Raw genomic sequence first — 19,124 nt, forward strand, 5'->3', positions numbered from 1 at the left:
CCCCCCCTCCGTCAACCCACCAGTCTGCTGATGGGAAGCATTACCTCTCGCTGCAGAAATCAAAACAAAGGTGTCTCTCTGGCTCGTGGTAACACATGCTTCACGTTTTCAATTTGCTCAACGGTTGCTTATATTGGATGAAGAAGCATTTGTTGTCAGTGCATTCCTTTTCTCTTCTGTTGCTCCAGGCGACAGGCTTATTGACTTCTACGCACCTTATCTACTTAATTCTATGGTATTTGTGTCAGTCTTATCTTCTCATGCTTCATCTCACCTGTTGCTGTGCTCATCACCTCATCAGTGCACTTCTCACAAGGGCTTATATGGTTACTTAGACTTCTCACTGTAAGGTGTCATCTGTTTTATTACAGGAAATCCAATTCAAGAATCCCTCCCTGAAAGTTGCCGCAGATGATTTAGTCTGTCCATCAAACCCTCTGTAAATGACACTTTCCCAAAGCTAGATTCAAAGTGTCTAGCTCTATTTGAAGAAGCAAATAGTTGTCTGGACAGGATTAGGTTAGGGGTCTTAAATGGAAATGATGTTCTCCATCTCCACTTACTGGGAATAAACAAGTGCAGTGAGCAGACTTCTCAACGTTCTGCATGGATTCTGCACTGTAAACACAGACTCACAGTTATGGATGTTTTATTTAAGCTGCCTGGGCCTCTGAGCAATTTTCAGTTACAAATCACTTTGGTAGCCAACCCAATGAACTGTGTTATGGTCGTGATTAATAAGGAAACCAATAGATGATGTCTTTTTTTCTGCAGCTTGTCCAATATGTCAATATAATTAGGTAAAACTCCTCAAGATAATAATCAAAAATACCTTTGTTGAGATATCCCAATCAAAAATATGTATTACTTAAAGACATTATATTGACATTATTATGTTCACAATTGAGTGAGCTAACAGCTAACCTCACAGCACAGTTGTCATGTCTCTCTGCACCTGGGATTCCTAACCTCCTGACACCTCAGTCTAAACACTGACATTTTATGGATGCCAAAAGCTACAAACAATGTTTGTTATTCATGAAGCAAAATCTTGTTTTGAAGTCTGAGTCCGTCTCAAGGGAAAGAACCTTGAGGGTGTGCTTATCGATCTTAAGATGTCTCTTTCTCCTTTGTCTCACAGGACTACCCCAAAAACAGACATCCAGGCTGGAGCAGAGGGTCTATAGCCTATCATGCAGGTCAGTGCAGTCGTGATGGTGCATGTCGATCCGTCAATGTGATAGTTCTGCATTCAAATTAAAACCGTATTAAACTGCCATTGTCATTGTGGTCAGTGTAAGTGTTACATATCCTCTCTTATGTTTCGTACTGTACACATTACCGGTTAGCGATCACTAAGAGCACCAACTTGTCTCATGTTTCTGGCAATAATATAAGCTGCATATGTATTATTTATTGGTTGCCATGCCAGTTATAATTGAATATGTAAAAGCTGTCTTCCACCAGCCAAAAAAGTGTATTTCAGAAAAGAGTTCCCAATGAACTTGTGAGTGTAATTGCTCCAACCGAATGTTTGTTCTTCCCTGGGTTTCGCCTTGGTTTCCTCTTGTTGCTCTGGTTTCATCCCACAGCAGGTCAGACTAACTGGAAACTTTCAAATGCCTGCAGGGCTGAGTGGGAATGAGTTTGTCTGTCTGTAGCTGTCTGAGCAGGACCAGTGGCTCAGAAAACAAATGGACGGATATTAGTTTACACTGCTCCACCCAACAGAAAGATGTTGTTAGCCGAGGCAGATGTTGTCTTGTGTCTTGAGTGTATCACGCCCACACGCATGTGACACAAAGCACTGATCGACGCCCCTGTTGTTCTTCGCAGATGATGGAAAGTTGTTCCAGGGCAGCGGGGTCGGGGACGCGTTTGGCCCGCGCTGCTTTGAAGGGGATATGATGGGCTGTGGGATCATGTTTCCACGTGACTACAGCCTGGACGCTGGAGGTGAAAGTCTTCATAATGTTTCCAAAAGCACTGTGCCTCAGCATGTACCACCTCTTATAAGCTTTCTTTCTATTTCTCTGTCTGGGTTCTCTCAGATGACGTAGATGATTGGGACTTTGACGTTATTCCCAAACCCAGTGAAGTTCAGAATGATCTGTATGCAAACAATGAAGAAGAGGAGGAGGAGGAGGAGGGAGAAGATTTGGAGGGGAGGAAGGTCACGGTAAGATGCTTTCAAGAGGAATATAAAATAGGGACTCTTAAATCCTTCAGTAGTTTCACACATACGGAATGTGCTTTGGTGTATACATAAACACAGTCAGGAAAACGCTATAAGAATACTGTATACATTTAAAAATTAAGTGTACAAATATTCATATTATCCCCTTGTGTTTAACAGGTGTTCTTCACCAGAAATGGAAAGGTGGTGGGCCGGAGGGACGTGGCCTTACCTGTGGGGGGCTTGTACCCCACTATAGGCATGATGAGCACTGGGGAGAAGGTCAAAGTGGACCTGCACCCCCTCAGTGGCTGAGTAGAGTGGAGAAAAAACTGCCGAGAAATCAGAGCATGGACGAATAATTGAGCTCTGGTACATTTTTGGAGATCAGATACTAAATAATACCTCCACATCAAAATGCTCCAAGATATGACTTGAAGAGTCCAGTGTAGAAGTGACTGTGGCTCATGCTGTAAGAATGATCAACATAATGTATGTTAATTTTACATGCGTGCCTTAAAGTGCTTTTATAATTCATGTTTTTCAGAAAATCCAGTGGTTTGCATAGGGAAAACTTTTCTCATCACTATGAGTAAAGTTCGTAGAATGCCAAAGAAAGGGTCACACCAGAATGAATGTTAAAATCCAATCAGAGCAAATGCCAGCCAACATGTGAACCCTCTTATCAGCAATAGATATGTGACAGCAGGCTGAGTCACACTGCTCATCACCGGAGGTCTGCTGTACCTCCTATCAACGGTGTGTTACTGACACTCAGTGGTGAGAGGGAGACATGCTCACATAGTCTTCCAAACGAAAGAAGTGGTGCACTGAATGGACAGTGCCTTTACTTAAATCAGCTGCTTTACACGTGTGAGTTCATATTCTGACATGGACTCATTACGCCATGTTTTGTGCAAACCTGCAATAGGAATAATGGGATAATTACATTTCCAAACATGTTGCTGAAGCTAAATCCAAAACAGTTTAATTGTCCTCTTGGGGGAAACAGTTTGAAAAGCTGAATTCTAAATTAGGATTGTTTTAATATCATGACTTGCTTTTGTCCTCTTTTAATATATGATGTTAACCAAAGTGTACGCGATGTAATGTAATCCAAATCATATGCTGGACATAATCACTGAAAAGATGCAAAAAAGAAACCAAAATTCATTTTTTCCCTTTTTATCTCGCGGTTTACCTTAAACTCCCGACAAACCAAGAGTAAAAGTGATTTCTATATCTAAGTTAACATAGTAATGATGGATACAATGGAACCTCATCGTTAGGGTTTAAGGGGAAATAGAAACTAAGTTGTCTCAGACTATTAGACTCTCTCACAACAAGAATAATTAAGGACTTAACATGGTATAGAAGTACATTTCAAGAGATTTGAATGTTGAAAATGAAGCCATACTGTAATATGTGCTGCTCTCAGGTATATTTGAAAATCCAAATTCACATGCCTCGTCTTTCCTGGTTATTTTTGTGATGTTGCTGTATGCTGTAAGTCAACCATTGATTGTCACAAGCCTGTATTTCTTTTAACACCTGTGCCTATTTTCCTTATAAATCTTATCTTTTTGACATTGAAGACTGTTCAAGGAGAATTTGTGATCCCCTCCCCAACTCCAAGTAAATGCTAAATGTTCCTATTGTTTTATTTTTTGCGACAACATTTTGCACACCTGCTTTGATTTCTGTGATGCAATTGGAAGTTATTCATGCAAATATAATAGGCTGTTAAAACTAGCTGTATATCATGGCTATAATAAACACACATAGTACTTCTTTAGGCCTAAAAGCTTTTAAAGGCTTGACCTAATGAGCAAAGTGCCTTGTTTAATATTCCATACGAGTGCTGGAAATGTCACATTATCGGATGCATGTTGCATAAATAAGGAGACATTGCATCCATGAAGTATCTTCCTGGTCAGCAAGACAATTTAAAGGCTGTTGCTCATGTGATGCTCAACTGCTGCTAAGTGTGTGCCGAGGGAACGCTCTGCACATCATTATATCAGCCCGCACTGTAGAGGGGTGTTCTCGTGTTTGTTATTCACTTTTCACTGTCATCGTCCACATTTGTGTTAGTGGTCATCTTATCATGGGAGCTAATGATGGGCGTCGGCTGCTGTTGGATGCATCAACTCACGTTTAATGTTTAGCCCCACTTTATATTTGATTTAATTAATCATGAATGAAGTTTGTTATTCTCAGTCCAGCCCTTGTGTAAATCCTGTAATGTATTTTTTTTCTTTTTTTCTTCTTGACTTTTATGGTCCTCCTTGTCTCTTTTCCCTTAAAGCATAATATAAATGACATTGGACATTTACTGACTTAAAATGCTAATGAGATCATCTTAGATGTCTTTTAAAATGCAGAACGGATATTTGAATCGCTAAATTATTTATGTATGCTGAATCTTTCTTCCCTGAACTGCATGGTTGGACCGGAGTTAAATTATCACAGTTATTATTGTCTTAGCATTTCAGGTGCTCTATTTAGGTTTTATAAGAAGTGATGACCCTAAAGCTGTTCAGAGTGGAATATCAATGGCATTATTAAGGCATAAAGATGTTACATGAAAAATGTTTTGTTACTGTCTTCGATGTTTTAAACTATGCAAGTACTTACAGCACTCGTACTAATTATTTAAAAATCTAAAAAAAGGGTCTTTAAAAAAGGACATTATATCCATCATCCAGATATATTGAGCGTTTTCTTTGGATTCATAGTGGCTGTCTGTTCTCAAATGCATAGCATGAAGGACGCTCCTAAACAATACATGAATACAACAAGATGAAACTCTGACATTAGCCAGCAGGTAAAGAAACCTGAATCAAGTAAAACACAATCGTCTCCAGTGAAAACGTGCTGGATGTTAAAAGTCAAAGTCATTGGCTGCAAACTCCATTTCCATTTTGATATATTTTAATTGTGTTTCAACAACATTTTAGACAGTAAGCCCCTTTATGTCGTTATACAAATTATGAAAAAATATTCTGCAGGGCGAACAAATGTTCCAGGCACATTACAAAATACAAAATGTTTTACAAACCATATAAAGTGGATCACATTTGGAAATGATGAACACAAATCCAGAAGGCCCAAGGAGATGATTTATATGCTACTTAGACTTGAGTATGGCTGTTGGTAGAAACGTTAATTAATCACATTTTCTCCTCCGAATGTTGCTATGGTGATTAGAAGAGTTCAGGAACAGGTAAATGATCCACCAAACCAGAGAGCCCCCTGCAGGATACTGATATTAAGGTCTACTGAAAAAGGCTCACTAACAAATCAGTAGACTGCTATTGTCTGCTATTAAGTATTTTAACATTTCCAGTTATTTCTAAACTAATTTTGTTGATTTCTAGGGTCGCTCAAATGTAATCCAGAGCTTTCTAATGTGTTTTACGTTTGTTTCTAGTGTTGACAATTGAAATCGAGGCATTTTGTAAAAAGAAAAAGAGCTACAAAACACCCAGACATTTACTCCCTGAAAACATTGTGGTGTGTGCTTTTTGGTAAAAGATTATTTGGCCTTTTCTGGTTTTAAGAAAGTGCAAAAATAATGACTGTTTAGCTGAATGTCCTTCAAAAGCACTTAAAGTGCTGCCTAAAGTTTAAGGGTTTTTGGACACATCACCTACAAATGACATGATGGTGCATCAAATGATCAAGAGATGATTACATTAAATAGAGGCATGAGTGCTTTGGAGTGGTTACAGAACAGAACGTACCAGGTTTGATTCCAACCTTGGGACATTTCACAGCCCCCCCCCCCTCTCGCCGCTATTTCTAAACTTGCCTCTGACAAACACATGCAAAAATAAAACATAATATAACGTTAATGAATGCATAGAGGCCGACCTTCCAGTATAATCAGGCTGAATTAGATATTTATCAGTATACAATTAAATTGTAAAAAAGGAAAATCAAACTTTTGTAATTTAACAATTAAAAGGCAGTTATTGAATATAAAAGCACATACACACACCTATTCCACATTTTCGCAACTCTCCTATAACACTAAAATCCTGCAAAGCTACATTTGTGATCTACCAATAAACTGAATATACAAAACCGAAAAAGTGTTATAGGGTGGCTGGAGGTGACTAAAGGACTGTTAGATGTTTCTATGAGTCAGAGTCAGAGTCCCCATAGTAGCGGTTCCTCTTGATCATATCCTCCGCACTCAGCTCCTCTGCATCACTTCCTTCTTTGTCCTCCTCCCAGAAGCCCACATCCTGGGAGGCGCGGTCCTGCTTTGGCTGTGGAGGTGGAGAGGCGGACGGTGAGATATCGGGGGAGTTGCTTCTCAGAGAGCGTTCTTCTTCCACCATCTTGTCTTCTGCTGCTGCTGCTGCTGTTCCTCTCTTCCATGGCTTCTCTCTCTCTTCCAGCGGCTCGATCTCCACAGCCTCGTCTGAGATGGCATCGCTTGTATTCTCTTCATCTTCGCTCGGTATTCGAGGCAATGATTCTTCTTTCTTTTCCTGCCGTTTCAGCTTCTGAGGCTCTGGCTTCTTCTCCACTGCTGGTTCTTCAGACTGTTTCTCCTCGAAGGATGCCCTCCAGTCCAGCAGGGATTTGAGAGGGCGCCGAAGCTCCCTGGGCTCCGGGGGGGCGGCGGCGGCGCGGGGTTTGGGTGCGATTGTAAAAGGCCGAATGCGCTCCTTCAGAGAAGAGCTCCTCCTCAGGCTCTTCAGCTCAGCCCGGTCTGAGCTCTGGAGCGATGAAGGCACCTCGTCCCCCGGGGGCCACTTGGCTCTCCAAGGTCGGTTTGAAGAAACTCCCTCTGTGACTGGACTGAGTGCTTCTGTCCCAGAGGGGCCCTCACCAGCCGGGGGGGGCCAGGCGACCCTCAGCCTGCGTTTCTCCACCGGCTTCTCTGCAGAATCTGGCTTGTCCTCGGCCCTGACAGGTTTCTGCACACGTGTCTCCAGTCTGGCAGCCAGGTCTCCTACCTTCACCGGCTGAGAGGTCTCCACGGCCGGGGGCCCCTGTTTCTCTGAGACAGTCTCAGCAGGACGCGTCACCGCTGCTGGGGCCGCTTGCTCCCTCGGTGTCAACACTTCCTCACCTTCCTCTCCATCAGCTCGAGGCTCCCAGAGCTCCTTGTGAGGCCGATGGCCGAAGCCCTCGTCATAGTTGCCTTTAGCTTTGAACAGCTGGCTGAAGTGGGGCTTGCAGTAGACTTTGCCATGCAGAGAGGCGTAGTTCCCAAGACTAGAAATGAAAAATGGCAAAGATGTTATAATTTCTGTTTTTGAGGTTCTTGTGGTCGGCCACCAGGGAGGCATTTCAAAATCACGTTGAAAATGTAGGAAATATATGACAGTGCACAACTGACCTGAGCGTGGTGCTGCAGTGAACACAGCGGAAGCAACTTTTGTGGTAGACATGCTGAAGAGCGACCAGTCTTTCCAACGGGTACACCGTCTTCTCACAATCGACGCACGTCTCCCTCACCGGTGCGCTGAACTTCTAAACACAATGAAAGTAACACAAATCCATAATTAGAAAGGGCTAAAATGGCACATTTCATGAATGTGTCCATCTTTTTGTAATGACTGACTCACCCGAGTTGCTTTGGGCTGCTCGCTGCTGCTGTCCCCTGAAACAGACAAAGCACCAGTCAGTGTTTTACTGAGCAGCTGGAAAGAGCAATCAAACCAAACTGTGTCTGACACTCGATGTCAGAGTAATTTGGGAATATTAATATATTAATGTTCCATTTTCCATTACAGGTTAAACTGCATCAATAACACTAACAATGCCCTTTGAGTGTCCACTACGACTCACCATTGCGTTCAGGTGCAGGAATGTGTTTCTGAATTGATGGTACAGATGTTTTTGGAGCAGGCACCTCTGCGGCCTGGAGGAAGCACAAAGGGGAAGAAAAAGAGGGAACCAAACACATGTGTCAAGTGGCTGCTACATAAAGAACTGCTGTGTATTTCCCAGTTAAAAAAACAGACTTTGAAAACACCTGTATTTACCAAAACCCCCCACTGTTATCCCAGTTATATGTTTAAATTCAGCTCTTGTTGAACTCACAGAGCGGGTGGCGCCTTGTTTAGAAGCAGCAGCCTGATACTTGGCCATCTTGTCCCTCGTGGATGTGGAGTCCAACACTCTGTCACGCACAGTCGGACCTAAAGCAGGAAATATAAACACGCTTAATCCTTTCATTGTATTCTGCAGTAAACACACATCAAAACTATGGCTGCATTTCACACGTTTCATTGTGTTCATTGAAACAAAACGTTCTTCTAACTCGGTGGATTTGAGAAAAAAGTTAGGGGTTAGGAGATGACAATTATTTAATTCTGCGTTTCGCACCACCCCCACTAAATGTGCAGAAGCTCCATTCATTATCTAAAGTGCTGTGTGTGTGTGTGTGTGTGTGTGTGTGTGTGTGTGTGTGTGTGTGTGTGTGTGTTTCTTTACCCCCATGTTGGTCCATGTCCTCTGATGAAGTACTGCGAAGGGTTGTCCTGCCAGCCTGTAAGAGGAAAAGGGAAAGAAAAATGGTTGAGATCAGAGGCCTAGTTACTAAGTTAATGGCATGAAAAAGTACAAAATGCACAGCCTATATGTGAGGCACTAACTGTTTCACAAATGGATATCACAAGACATCCAGACCAATTATTCACAAAAGTTTTGGAATGCAACATCCTCACATTTTGGAGAAAACTGCAACAAACAACAACTTGATTAAGATGCCTTAGTGGGAGATTCAGGGACACGTACTATATCTAAATCTTTCAACCTTAACTGAGGACCTGTAGGTGTCTTTGGGACATACTTCTCAAACACCAAACTACATGCTGCGTCTCAGCAACACTTCACTAAATACACACCAGCTCAAGTAACAGTCACCAGTTTTTATACTTTTTGACATCTGTCTCCAGCAGAAAAACTGCCAGGTATCTGCATGGACAGGCACCCTGCAACATGCCTTTAACCCCTGCTTTGTGTGTATGCCCATGTGTCACTAACACTAATAACTAAACCAGACAGTTCCTCTCAGCAGTTTTCTTGAACACACACACATACACACACGGGTGGAGAAGAGTTTTGGACAATTAAAGTAGAACCTTTTTTTCAGAACGTTTTAGTGGGACTGTGGATTTGTGTTGTGCCACCGTCGTCCTCATCCAATCCAAACCACCAAACGCAATATAAAACACTCAAAGCTTTGTGTATACTAAATATAAGGAGATTGAACCTTTTCTTGCAGGATTATTGACAGAGTAAGTGTTACAACTCAGTCCACCCTGTAAATGTTCAACAGTAACCGAAGGCCATATGTCAGCATTTTTAGACACTGCAACTTTCCAAAAAGTTTTCAAGCAGTGTGTTGAAAACTGTAGCACACACCACGAACTGCACAGCATGACATAAAAAAACCTATAAAATGGAAACCTAAAACTGAAGCTCAGGGCTGCTGGAAACACACACTGTGGCTAATGAAAAGTGAGATAAAGCCCGTCGCTCCTCAGAGGTGATCCTCTGAAGAAAGAAACAGCTTTCGGTCAGGAATGTTCCCACATTCCTCTCTTATGGAAGGTGAAGAGTGGAGGGCTTGTTGTTTTGGGCTAAGAGGGAGAAAGACACTGAGGGAGAGTGAGAGACAGAAAATGGGGGGGGGGGGAGAGAAGGGCCACAAACCAGGTGGAACAAGACATCTTCTGAAAATACAGGGGTCAGTGGACACTGCATCTGAAAGTATGACAACCTAAACACAACTCGGCTAATTTATGGTCAAAGAAAGGACCTTGTCCTTAGCTGCTGTATGGAAACGGTTATTATACTCAATAACAGGTGGCTTCTTATCTCTGTTTTACATATGCAAACTAATTGCATTGTCCTACAACAAACAGCACCACTCATTCCTGTCCTCTGTTTAGTTTAGTAGCAGTCACTATTGTTTTACTGTAAGGCTGGAGGGCGCTTTTCCACTGCAGGGCCTGGTATGGTTAGGCCTTGGTAGGCCAGGCTCCCTTTATGCTGCGTTTCCATTACAGTTTACCAACTGGGGTAGTAACTATAGTAACGCAGTGTAGGCGGGGCGATCGGCTGTTCGAAGGGCGGAGCGACGTTGCGTAAAACTGCTGGGACGTCATCTTCAATGCGAACCACAAAACCAAAACATCAGCCGTTAGCACTCAGAGCTCACAGCTCCTCATATCTGTACAGAAATAGGACAAAAGTTAAACATGTATAAACCACAGACTGTCTGTGTCATGGTGAATACAGTCGTTGGTTTATTTATGTCTGTAGGCCGTTATTGTGAGTGTGGACGGAGCATATACAACGTTAGCTTAGCCTGATCGATCCGATCTCCATTCGGAAAAAAATGCATTTTTCGCCTGCCGTCTTGTCTGCAGACCGGTATCAGAATGTTGTTACTTCGGCATCATTTTGAAACGTGTATTACAATTAAATCACGGTAAAATATGTGCATTTTGTTGTAGTTGTAGCCCCCTTGCCAGCGATTCACTCTGACCATTCAGCAGTCGAGTCTTTACGTCACTAGTTTAGCATATTCAGCCCAGTTGTTGGCCCGGTAAGAACCTTGATTTTGGAGGGCCAGAAAAAAGGTGAAAAAGTAGCCCTGAGACGGAACCTAGTGGAAAAGCAAAAAAAAGCTTAAACCGTGCTACGTGCTGCAGTAGAATAGCGCCATAACTGTTTAAAGAGTTCCTTTAAAGATTTGAATTGAAGCAGATTGAGGTAATGCAACATAAAGTTAACTACATCTTTTCTTCTCAACATGGGTTCAGAAAAGGGTGTTTATGACCAATGCCTGAGAAACTTGGCCAACACATTAACAGCTGGCAATGCTGGCAAACAAAGTGACCAAGAGCCTCATTCATAAGCAAATATGTTCTCAGTTAATGTCGAATGTAGGCACAAATTGAGGACTTTTTTAAATATTGCAATAAAGTGTGGAGGGGCTGTCCCACCTAGAAGTGTCTCAAATGTGTCTGATGTTAAACATGATCTGATTTTGTGTGTACCTTGCCCATGGTCTCCTCTCCCCTCTCAAACTTCATCTTCAGGTTGGTTAGTGGCACTCTGGGTTTTTCATAAGAGGCACGGGGGCTGGTTGGAACTTGCTCTTCAAGCTTTTCAGGTCTTTCCCGGTGTGTCAGCACATCCCTCTCCATCTCGGTTTGCTCTTCGCCTTTGGATGCCTCTGGAGATGCTGCGGGCTTCTGGACCACACTGGCTGTAAGTTGATCTCCCTGAGAGGGTGGCAGCCCGGGGCTCTTCAAAGGAGGGCCGTGCTCAGCAATAGATGCAGGCCTGGCCAGAGCAGGGGGCCTGCTGCGAGGGGGGGGCTGGCTGGGGGTCGGGACGGAGGACGGCTTGTTCTGTGGCTGCTCCCAGCGCTTCTTCAGAGCACTCAGATTGCCCGGCCGCAGGGAGGATGTCACACTGTCAGACTGTGAGGAAGACAAGAAAAGATTAAAACTTTAGTCAAAGTCAACTTTATTGTCAATCTTTCAGAGACAGATCAAAATACCGTTTCCCACAATCCTGAATACAAATATATATATAAAAATATGTATATACCGATATATACACAATCAACAGACACATTTATACATATGCACACATTAAGACATAAATAAAAGCACAACAATCAATACATACAAAATAACAGTCACTTCAATATCTTTGGGAAATGTACATTAGTGCAAGATTGTCCATAGCAGCGTAAAAGGTGCCTGGTGCTGGATCTAAGTGTCTGTGTCCCAGTCGGGAGAGGGGGGAGGGAGGGGAGGGAGTTCAGCCTCCTGACAGCCTGGTGGAAAAAACTGTTCTTTAGTGAGAATTATTCAAAAGCACTGCCAATTAAAAGTATAGTTTGGTCTTGTTCCTGTCATCTGTCTATATGGTGAATTATAAAAGTATTTCCTTTTGGCAGCAAACAGTACTAAACCCACAGCTGGATGGAATAAAGGAAATGCCAGAATCTGAGCTTGGCTTCACTGACAGATTAGGTGAACAGCTGTTCAAAGTTGGTCCAGGAAGTAGATGTTTTCCTGCGGCAACTGAAGGCTACGATTGGCTCAAGATGGACATAACAGGGACGAGCATGCAGGCAGATTTTATTCAGCTGCATTCCTTTCCACGCGACAACTTCACCTTTCCCAACACAACACTGGGGAGTGCTCTGTTCAACACTCAGCCATTCGTGACAATAAAACATTTTGAGCAGCAAACTGCACAACAGCTCCACAGGAGGCACACTACTGCCGGGTGACCGCTGTGAACTTCCTTTATTTTGAAAAAGGAATGACACGTTGAATAAAGAGGATGTGGATATGTGAATAAATCACTTTCATATAAGTAAAATAATCAACAAATAAATCTTAGAGAACATTGTGAGCTTTTGTTGGAAAGCCTCCCAGCTAAAGTCAAGCCAGAAGAAAACATTTAAACAATGTTATGTTAGGAAAACCTCCACAAAGTACAAATGAATCTAACATTTAATATAAAGAGGATTAAAGTTAACCAACAAAGAAAAGCACACAATTACTCCCTATATGAACAACTTATAGCATAACAGTACAGAAAACTACATCTGGTAGATCTACAAATAAGTTATAAGAACATGTAAGAACACAATCAGACAAAAAGAGGAAGAATACAAATGTGAGAATAAAGAACTGAACAGAAGGGACAAAAACTCCAAAGTGTACAAAAAACTGACGCACAATTACTGTCTTTGTGAGGAAAGTCCGGGGTGAGCAGAGAAGGCAGGACAGTGGCAAGATTGTTCCCGTTTTTTAAGCAATTGAAAAAAGGAGAAACTTGTGAATTTGTTTGAGTACAAACAAGATGTAACTACAACTTGACAGCAATGAAATAGAGAGTCCTTTGGCTGGTCCTTCACAGGTCAGGCTGCTGAGAGACAGAACTCTCACAGATGTTAGCAGCTGAACAGAATCTGAGAGCTAGTCCAGCCCCTTTAACACCAGGAGAGTGACTGAGAGAGGCAGAATACACAGGAAACCACAGCAGGAAATGATACATTCAGGGAAAAGTTAACTCTTTGTATGCTGTGCCGGCTTTTACATTATCCACTCACTAATTATTTCTCAAGATAATAGCAATACAAATGTGTCTTCTTAGCACTTCTTTTGAGAGATTGAAAAGAAAGGACATAACATATGGAATACACGCCAAAGTGTAGGGAAAACACTGGAAGGAAAAAGAACAATAGCCACTAAAACTGATGTTTTTAAAAGATTTGTTTTAGTTGCATTTTAACCGGCGTTTGACAAAGGACAATGTAAAAGGTTGATGACATTTAGCAAAGGTCGTAAGGCTGGATTTTAAACCTGATTAAAACCCCGGATGTTGCAGTTAAAAAGTATTCACTCTCGCCTTCTTGCTTTATTGTGTTTTCATCCTCTGTGGTTTTTAACGTATGAAATGACATGTACTGATATATATGTTGTATAACCCTGAGCCCATCAAAGAAAAACGCAGAATATTGTACGAAAGAAACTGTTTAGGGCAGCTTAAGAAGAGACACACCAATCAATAACAAGCAAAACCTGAATCTACCAAAAACACACCTTAACTATAAAACTGAATGAAGTAGTACTAGTTGTCCATTTGTCTTACGCTATTACAATATATTGAACTGCTCCCTGTACACTGGAGATGAAGTCTAAAGGAGACAATACACGCTGTAAATGTGTAAATGCTCCTCTATGGAGAGAGATGCCTTGATCTTTCAAACTCCCCCTTACTAAGGACCTTAGACTAGCTGCACCATGTGGACCAATGCTGAGACCGTCAAGCCCATTTGAAGGCTGATGGGGATTACTCTGAGGGAAAATGATCTTCCCCAATGTGATAACAGCTCTCAAATCTAGTACATAGATTACAAAAAAATATTTCACAGATTATATTCAGAGTTCCTCAGTTATTTTCTGATAATGACCAACATAATTACAGACCACTCACAAATAAATTCAGTTCAGTATGATGTCCAAACACTATATAATAATTAATAATAACACACACACACACACCATATTTCATAGAGAACATTACCTTATATTTCTTCATGTTATAGGCTGATGATCAGTAACTAATTATCTCCAGTACTGCTGCAGTACATGATGGTGCAACAAAGAGCATTTGTAAGGGATTACACTGAATTAGGATTATAGGTTTGATAGCCTGCCCATCGCAACAAGTAGCCAATGAGAGGTCAGGAAAGACAGTGTGTTGGCGTGTTGATTGGTGTTCAATTATAATCATCACAAGCAGCTACTGAGCATAACATGCAGCATGCACACACTTCAAGTAACCATTACATTTGACTAGCAGAAGCAGATGAAAGAGCTATAAATGTATCGTAGATTTAGATTTCCATGGGTGAAACCTCAAATTAAATCAGTCTTTCTTGTAACAACTTTAGGAACAGCTGTACACTGCTATTTCATAAACCTCAACAAATCTCGGATCTGAACATCTATGGAAATGCCATTTCTTAACAGAGATATACTCACTCCTTTTTTCTTCTCCGCAGTTGACACTTCAGCAGCTTTTTGATACCTGAGAGAGACAGAAACAACAGTGACCTCTGGGAACTCAAAACCAAAACATTTACAATCTTTTTCTTGCATTAAAACAGGTTTGAGTTAACAACAAACATCAGTGGTGTTACTCACTTGGAGAAGCGTTCAGCGAGGGCATTGTTTCTCCCTCGGCCGCTGAGTGACAGCTCCTTCGCAGTGACTCGCAGGGACTGAGCCGCCCAGTTCCGTCGATTGAAGGGAGCACTTTCCATCTTTAGACCGTATCAGAAGACTTGAAATAAAACACAAACCACTGTTAGCTATGTACTACATCAGAGGTCGGCAACCCCTGGCACGCGTGCCAGCATTGGCACGCGGCACCGTAACCAGTGGCACACTAGGAATAAGTGGAATAAGTGTGCAATAATAATATAATAGTATTTTCGGATCCTGAACGAGACCGCCGCCAGAGCGCGTCTACCTGCAGAAGGAAGCCATGCACGCAACGCAGCCCCGCTCTCTTTAACTCCAGGTGACTTTCTGCCGCTTTCCTCTGTGGTGCAGTGCTGATCGTTTCACCACAGAGGAAATCACTTCACAAATTGCAGTAGCCTACCCATAAGGAGCTGTACAAATGCCGCCGTTTTTGCGTGGCTGTGTCTTTAGTTGAAAGCCCAGTGGCGATCTGCTCATCGAAATAATATGCTACAAAGGGGCGGACTGGCCATCTGTGTGTTGAACTTTCCTGTCGGCTCCCAGACCGTAGTCGAAGAGGGAAGCAGCAACAAGCTTCAGGTTCAATAACCCACTTCAGCTTAAATGACTGGAGAGAGGCGAGCTCTTCTTGGGAGGCCGTTGCATTTATTTAGCTGTTCTTCTGTTTCACAAAATACATCACAGACAGACCTCTGTTTTTCTGCTGCTTCGTTTCACTTCCAGAAACATACACACGTTCCCTCACTGTCGCTCTACCATCCACACACATACATGCACAAGCCACACCCCCTCTCTCTCTCTCTCTTAAAGGGACAGCGATCTCTTCTCACTCTGCATGACCCTAATATCATAACATGTGTGTTCTGGAGAATCACAGAACGGACGATTGTCCTTATTATTATGCCGTTTAAACCAATTATTTAAATGTGGTTAATGTATAAGTTTCGTTGACAGGTCCACACAATGTTCCCCCGCAGCGAGGCTCACCCCGCCCTCCGGCTGATAGTTCACGAGCGTCAAGCTCCTCAACCCCCCCCCGTTGATAATTCTCGATCGTCGGCACGCTGAGAACAATTTTTTTTTTAAATGGCACTTCATATCAAAAAGGTTGCCGACCCCTGTACTACATCATAGTAACCCTTCTAAATCATTTCCCAAACCTTTGTTGGGGAAAACTAAATGTCAGTCTCAGTTCAGCTGTTGATAAATGCAGTCCCCCCCAGCTAATTGTTCGAAAGTAAATCAAGGTAACACAGCGTTGGATATACAAATGGTTTTGTTGGTGAAGTATAATTTAAAAAAAACAGCATGTACATGTAACCAGATACAAAACTTCTTGATATGCACAGTCCAGGTTTGTGTCTGAGATCAGTGATTCAGTCTGTATCATGCTATCCATCAATTAACCCCACAACTCAACACGCTGACATACATACCAAAGAGTGGCTGCCCATCTATGTGTTCATACAGCATGCATGCAAACAAACAACTTAGCATGTTTGAACTTGCAGACCGGTTTGTGCCACATGAATGCAAAATGGAAACACAAGAGTGAGCACATTATCATTATGAGAGGATAACTCGCCATAGGCAACATCCACAAAAGACCAGAGAGAAGCAGCGCCTGACAATGACACAACATAACACAAAGTCTTTTTTAACGTCACTTGGACAGACCTACACTTAAATAGGTGCTACAGACGGAAGATGCACCTTTGATGCAGTTTCAGAGACGTCTTAATGTCAGACTATGAATCCGACTTTACTGCTCAGACAGAATATTATAACCCTATGTTAAAATCACCACTGTGCACAGCTGACAGACTCAATAATCATTTACTAACAAGGCCTTTTTACTCAGTTACACCTATTACATCACCACTCAGTAGCAAGGCAATGCTGGTGACAAGTGGGAGGACTTTGGACTTAACTGAATTTCAACATAAGCCGAGTAGAAAACTGTCGAATGCAACTACACTTCACAACTGCGTGTATTACCTACATAGTAACATAAATGTTATATTACATCATAATCATATGTAATAATGATATATAATGTAATGTAATTAATTACATTGACTGTCAGGCCATTGTTTGTGCTTCTAGATGGGCAAAGATTAGAAACAGCACAATGATATGAAGGGCGGTCGACTGACTATTGGGTTTCTCCCGTCTGAATCGCTTGAGGCTATTTACAGTTGTTACATTGTTCAGAGGCCGATGGACAAGTTAGTTTACCATGTCTTTGATTAGTTTCATTTAATTTCAAACCTTTATTTACCCAGGTGCATCCCATTGAGATCATTGATCTCTTTTTCAAGGGAGACCTGCTCAAGTAGGTTCCACATGAAACAATAAAAAAATAACAGAGACAACAAAAAAGCCGACTACATACAGCCATCCATTCGGGCTTTACAACTGTTGACGATCAAAAAGGACCTCATACAGCATCATTACGGGGTTTACAATTGACATAACTATCCACATGAGCAGGTACCAACAGTTTCCGATTGAGTAGCTGTATGTTATACTGTGTCCAGTTACTATTCAAGGGGTACATTGCTTTAAGCACAGAACCATTTAACCTGCCAGAACTTCCTCTTTCTATCCCTGTTAGCTCCATTGTATGATGTCGAGCTAAAGCAGGGACACACCCTGAACAGGCCACCAGTCCTTCACAGGGATAACACAGGTGGACTGAGTAAAGAGTCGCCAATCCACCTGTTTTGCATATCCTTTAACGGTTATAGAAATCAACATCAAAAACATGGAGGACACAACTCCATGTGAAAATGACTAGGGCTGAGAACTGAACCTCATGTTGGTCTCATTGTTTAGAAGTCAATACTCTCTGGACAGTTTTGTATGAGAAGCTAGAACCACGCAGGAGACCACTCTCACTAATGACGACATGCAGGTGTAAATGTAAACTATACAAACAAAATTAGTTTAAGTTAAACACATGGAATTTAAACATAAAGATAGATCTGCTGTACAGATATAAAGCACCCTGAGGAAAATGTGTAATTTGCTTTATAAGTAAATTGTGTTTGACTGATTTTCTGTAATAGGTTTAGTTGATTTGTGTTAATGACTCCTCTTCAAGCTATAAGCAGAGACATTAGAAGTAGCATGGTATACATTCCCACGATTTTCCAGCTCCCATTGCTCTAATGATTATTTGCTTTACCTCCACCCTTCCTGGAATTATGTCATTCACTTTGTGTATTACTTCTCTGTATAGAAGATTACAGAGAACATAGACGTTATGGTAATTAATCATAGATAACGAAGAAAATACAAGTTGTTCTTGATTCAAGCAAGTTGCAAAGCCGAGCAATGTCAAGCGTTAAAACCATTGCCAATCTGATTTATGAGCTTTTGAAATCTGCTTATCAAAACTCCCGCATTTAGCTTCATCTCCATCACTCTTTATCAGTGAAAGGTGGACACTGACCTTTAACCCTTGCATTAAGACCAACCTTTCTTTCAAAGCAAGTAACCACAACACAATCAGACACAGTATGAATATGACTCATAAGGAGGAGTCGGCAATATTTAGCGTATGATTGACCAAGAAGCAACTCCTATTTAAAGTAAAATGCACAATATCAGGTGATAAAATGTATTTTTTTTAAAGTGTTGAAGATTGGTAGCTCTTACGAGGCCAGCTTGTTAACTGGAGAATGTACATTTCAGGTTTGTTGCATCGTAAAAAGCGAAACTAGTTTGAGAGCCAACATTTAGTTATCTACTTCATAGAGCATTTTGTTATAAGTTGTATTCAGACTGAGCAATATAATGGTAAGATCTAAGACTTCAACACAGACTCAGCAGCTGGATTGGGTTTGCATCGATACATAGCCTATCTCCAAACAGTAAGTGCTTTAAGAGCAACACAGAGTAGCCTACGCCTAGTACGTGCACCTGCATTATTTCAAAAAATCAAAGGCTAAACGTTTCCACCGATAGGTTCGTTCGACTATTCAAAATGTGTATATATATATCTATATATATTTGACCACAGCCCGAACCCGAGCCATTAACATACATTTTCACGTCCTTTCTTTGAGTTTTGTCTTACCTGTGCAAACTTCCGTTGAGTCACTCGTTCTGTGAAACCTTGAGACACCTGACACTAGCTGCCGCCTCTGCGTCACCGCCCGGTG

At 41.8% G+C, this 19,124-nt stretch overlaps 2 protein-coding genes across 2 annotated transcripts in view; one reads left to right on the forward strand and one right to left on the reverse strand.

The window, feature by feature from the left end:
• The window catches only part of spryd3 (SPRY domain containing 3), a 16,578-nt gene extending 12,808 nt beyond the window's left edge, over nucleotides 1-3,770 (forward strand). Inside the window, exons 9-12 of the mRNA XM_010783569.1 lie at nucleotides 1,142-1,199; nucleotides 1,837-1,956; nucleotides 2,052-2,179; nucleotides 2,357-3,770. Of these exons, the coding sequence (XP_010781871.1) occupies nucleotides 1,142-1,199; nucleotides 1,837-1,956; nucleotides 2,052-2,179; nucleotides 2,357-2,491 (441 nt within the window). The 3' untranslated portion in view covers nucleotides 2,492-3,770. The remainder of the gene's footprint in view (nucleotides 1-1,141; nucleotides 1,200-1,836; nucleotides 1,957-2,051; nucleotides 2,180-2,356) is intronic.
• A 1,318-nt stretch (nucleotides 3,771-5,088) lies between these two features.
• Nucleotides 5,089-19,124, reverse strand: LOC104956268 (LIM domain and actin-binding protein 1-like). Its single transcript, XM_010783775.1, has 10 exons — nucleotides 19,040-19,124; nucleotides 14,893-15,031; nucleotides 14,731-14,776; nucleotides 11,212-11,640; nucleotides 8,636-8,690; nucleotides 8,243-8,340; nucleotides 7,988-8,060; nucleotides 7,765-7,799; nucleotides 7,536-7,669; nucleotides 5,089-7,411 (listed from the first exon to the last, which is right to left on the reverse strand). Exons 2-10 carry the CDS (start codon nucleotides 15,009-15,011, stop codon nucleotides 6,319-6,321), a joined length of 2,082 nt encoding a protein of 693 aa, XP_010782077.1. The 5' UTR covers nucleotides 15,012-15,031; nucleotides 19,040-19,124; the 3' UTR covers nucleotides 5,089-6,318.

This window comes from Notothenia coriiceps, unplaced genomic scaffold (assembly GCF_000735185.1).
Source record: "Notothenia coriiceps isolate Sejong01 unplaced genomic scaffold, NC01 NC01_scaffold00000282, whole genome shotgun sequence".
Lineage (NCBI taxonomy): Eukaryota > Metazoa > Chordata > Actinopteri > Perciformes > Nototheniidae > Notothenia > Notothenia coriiceps.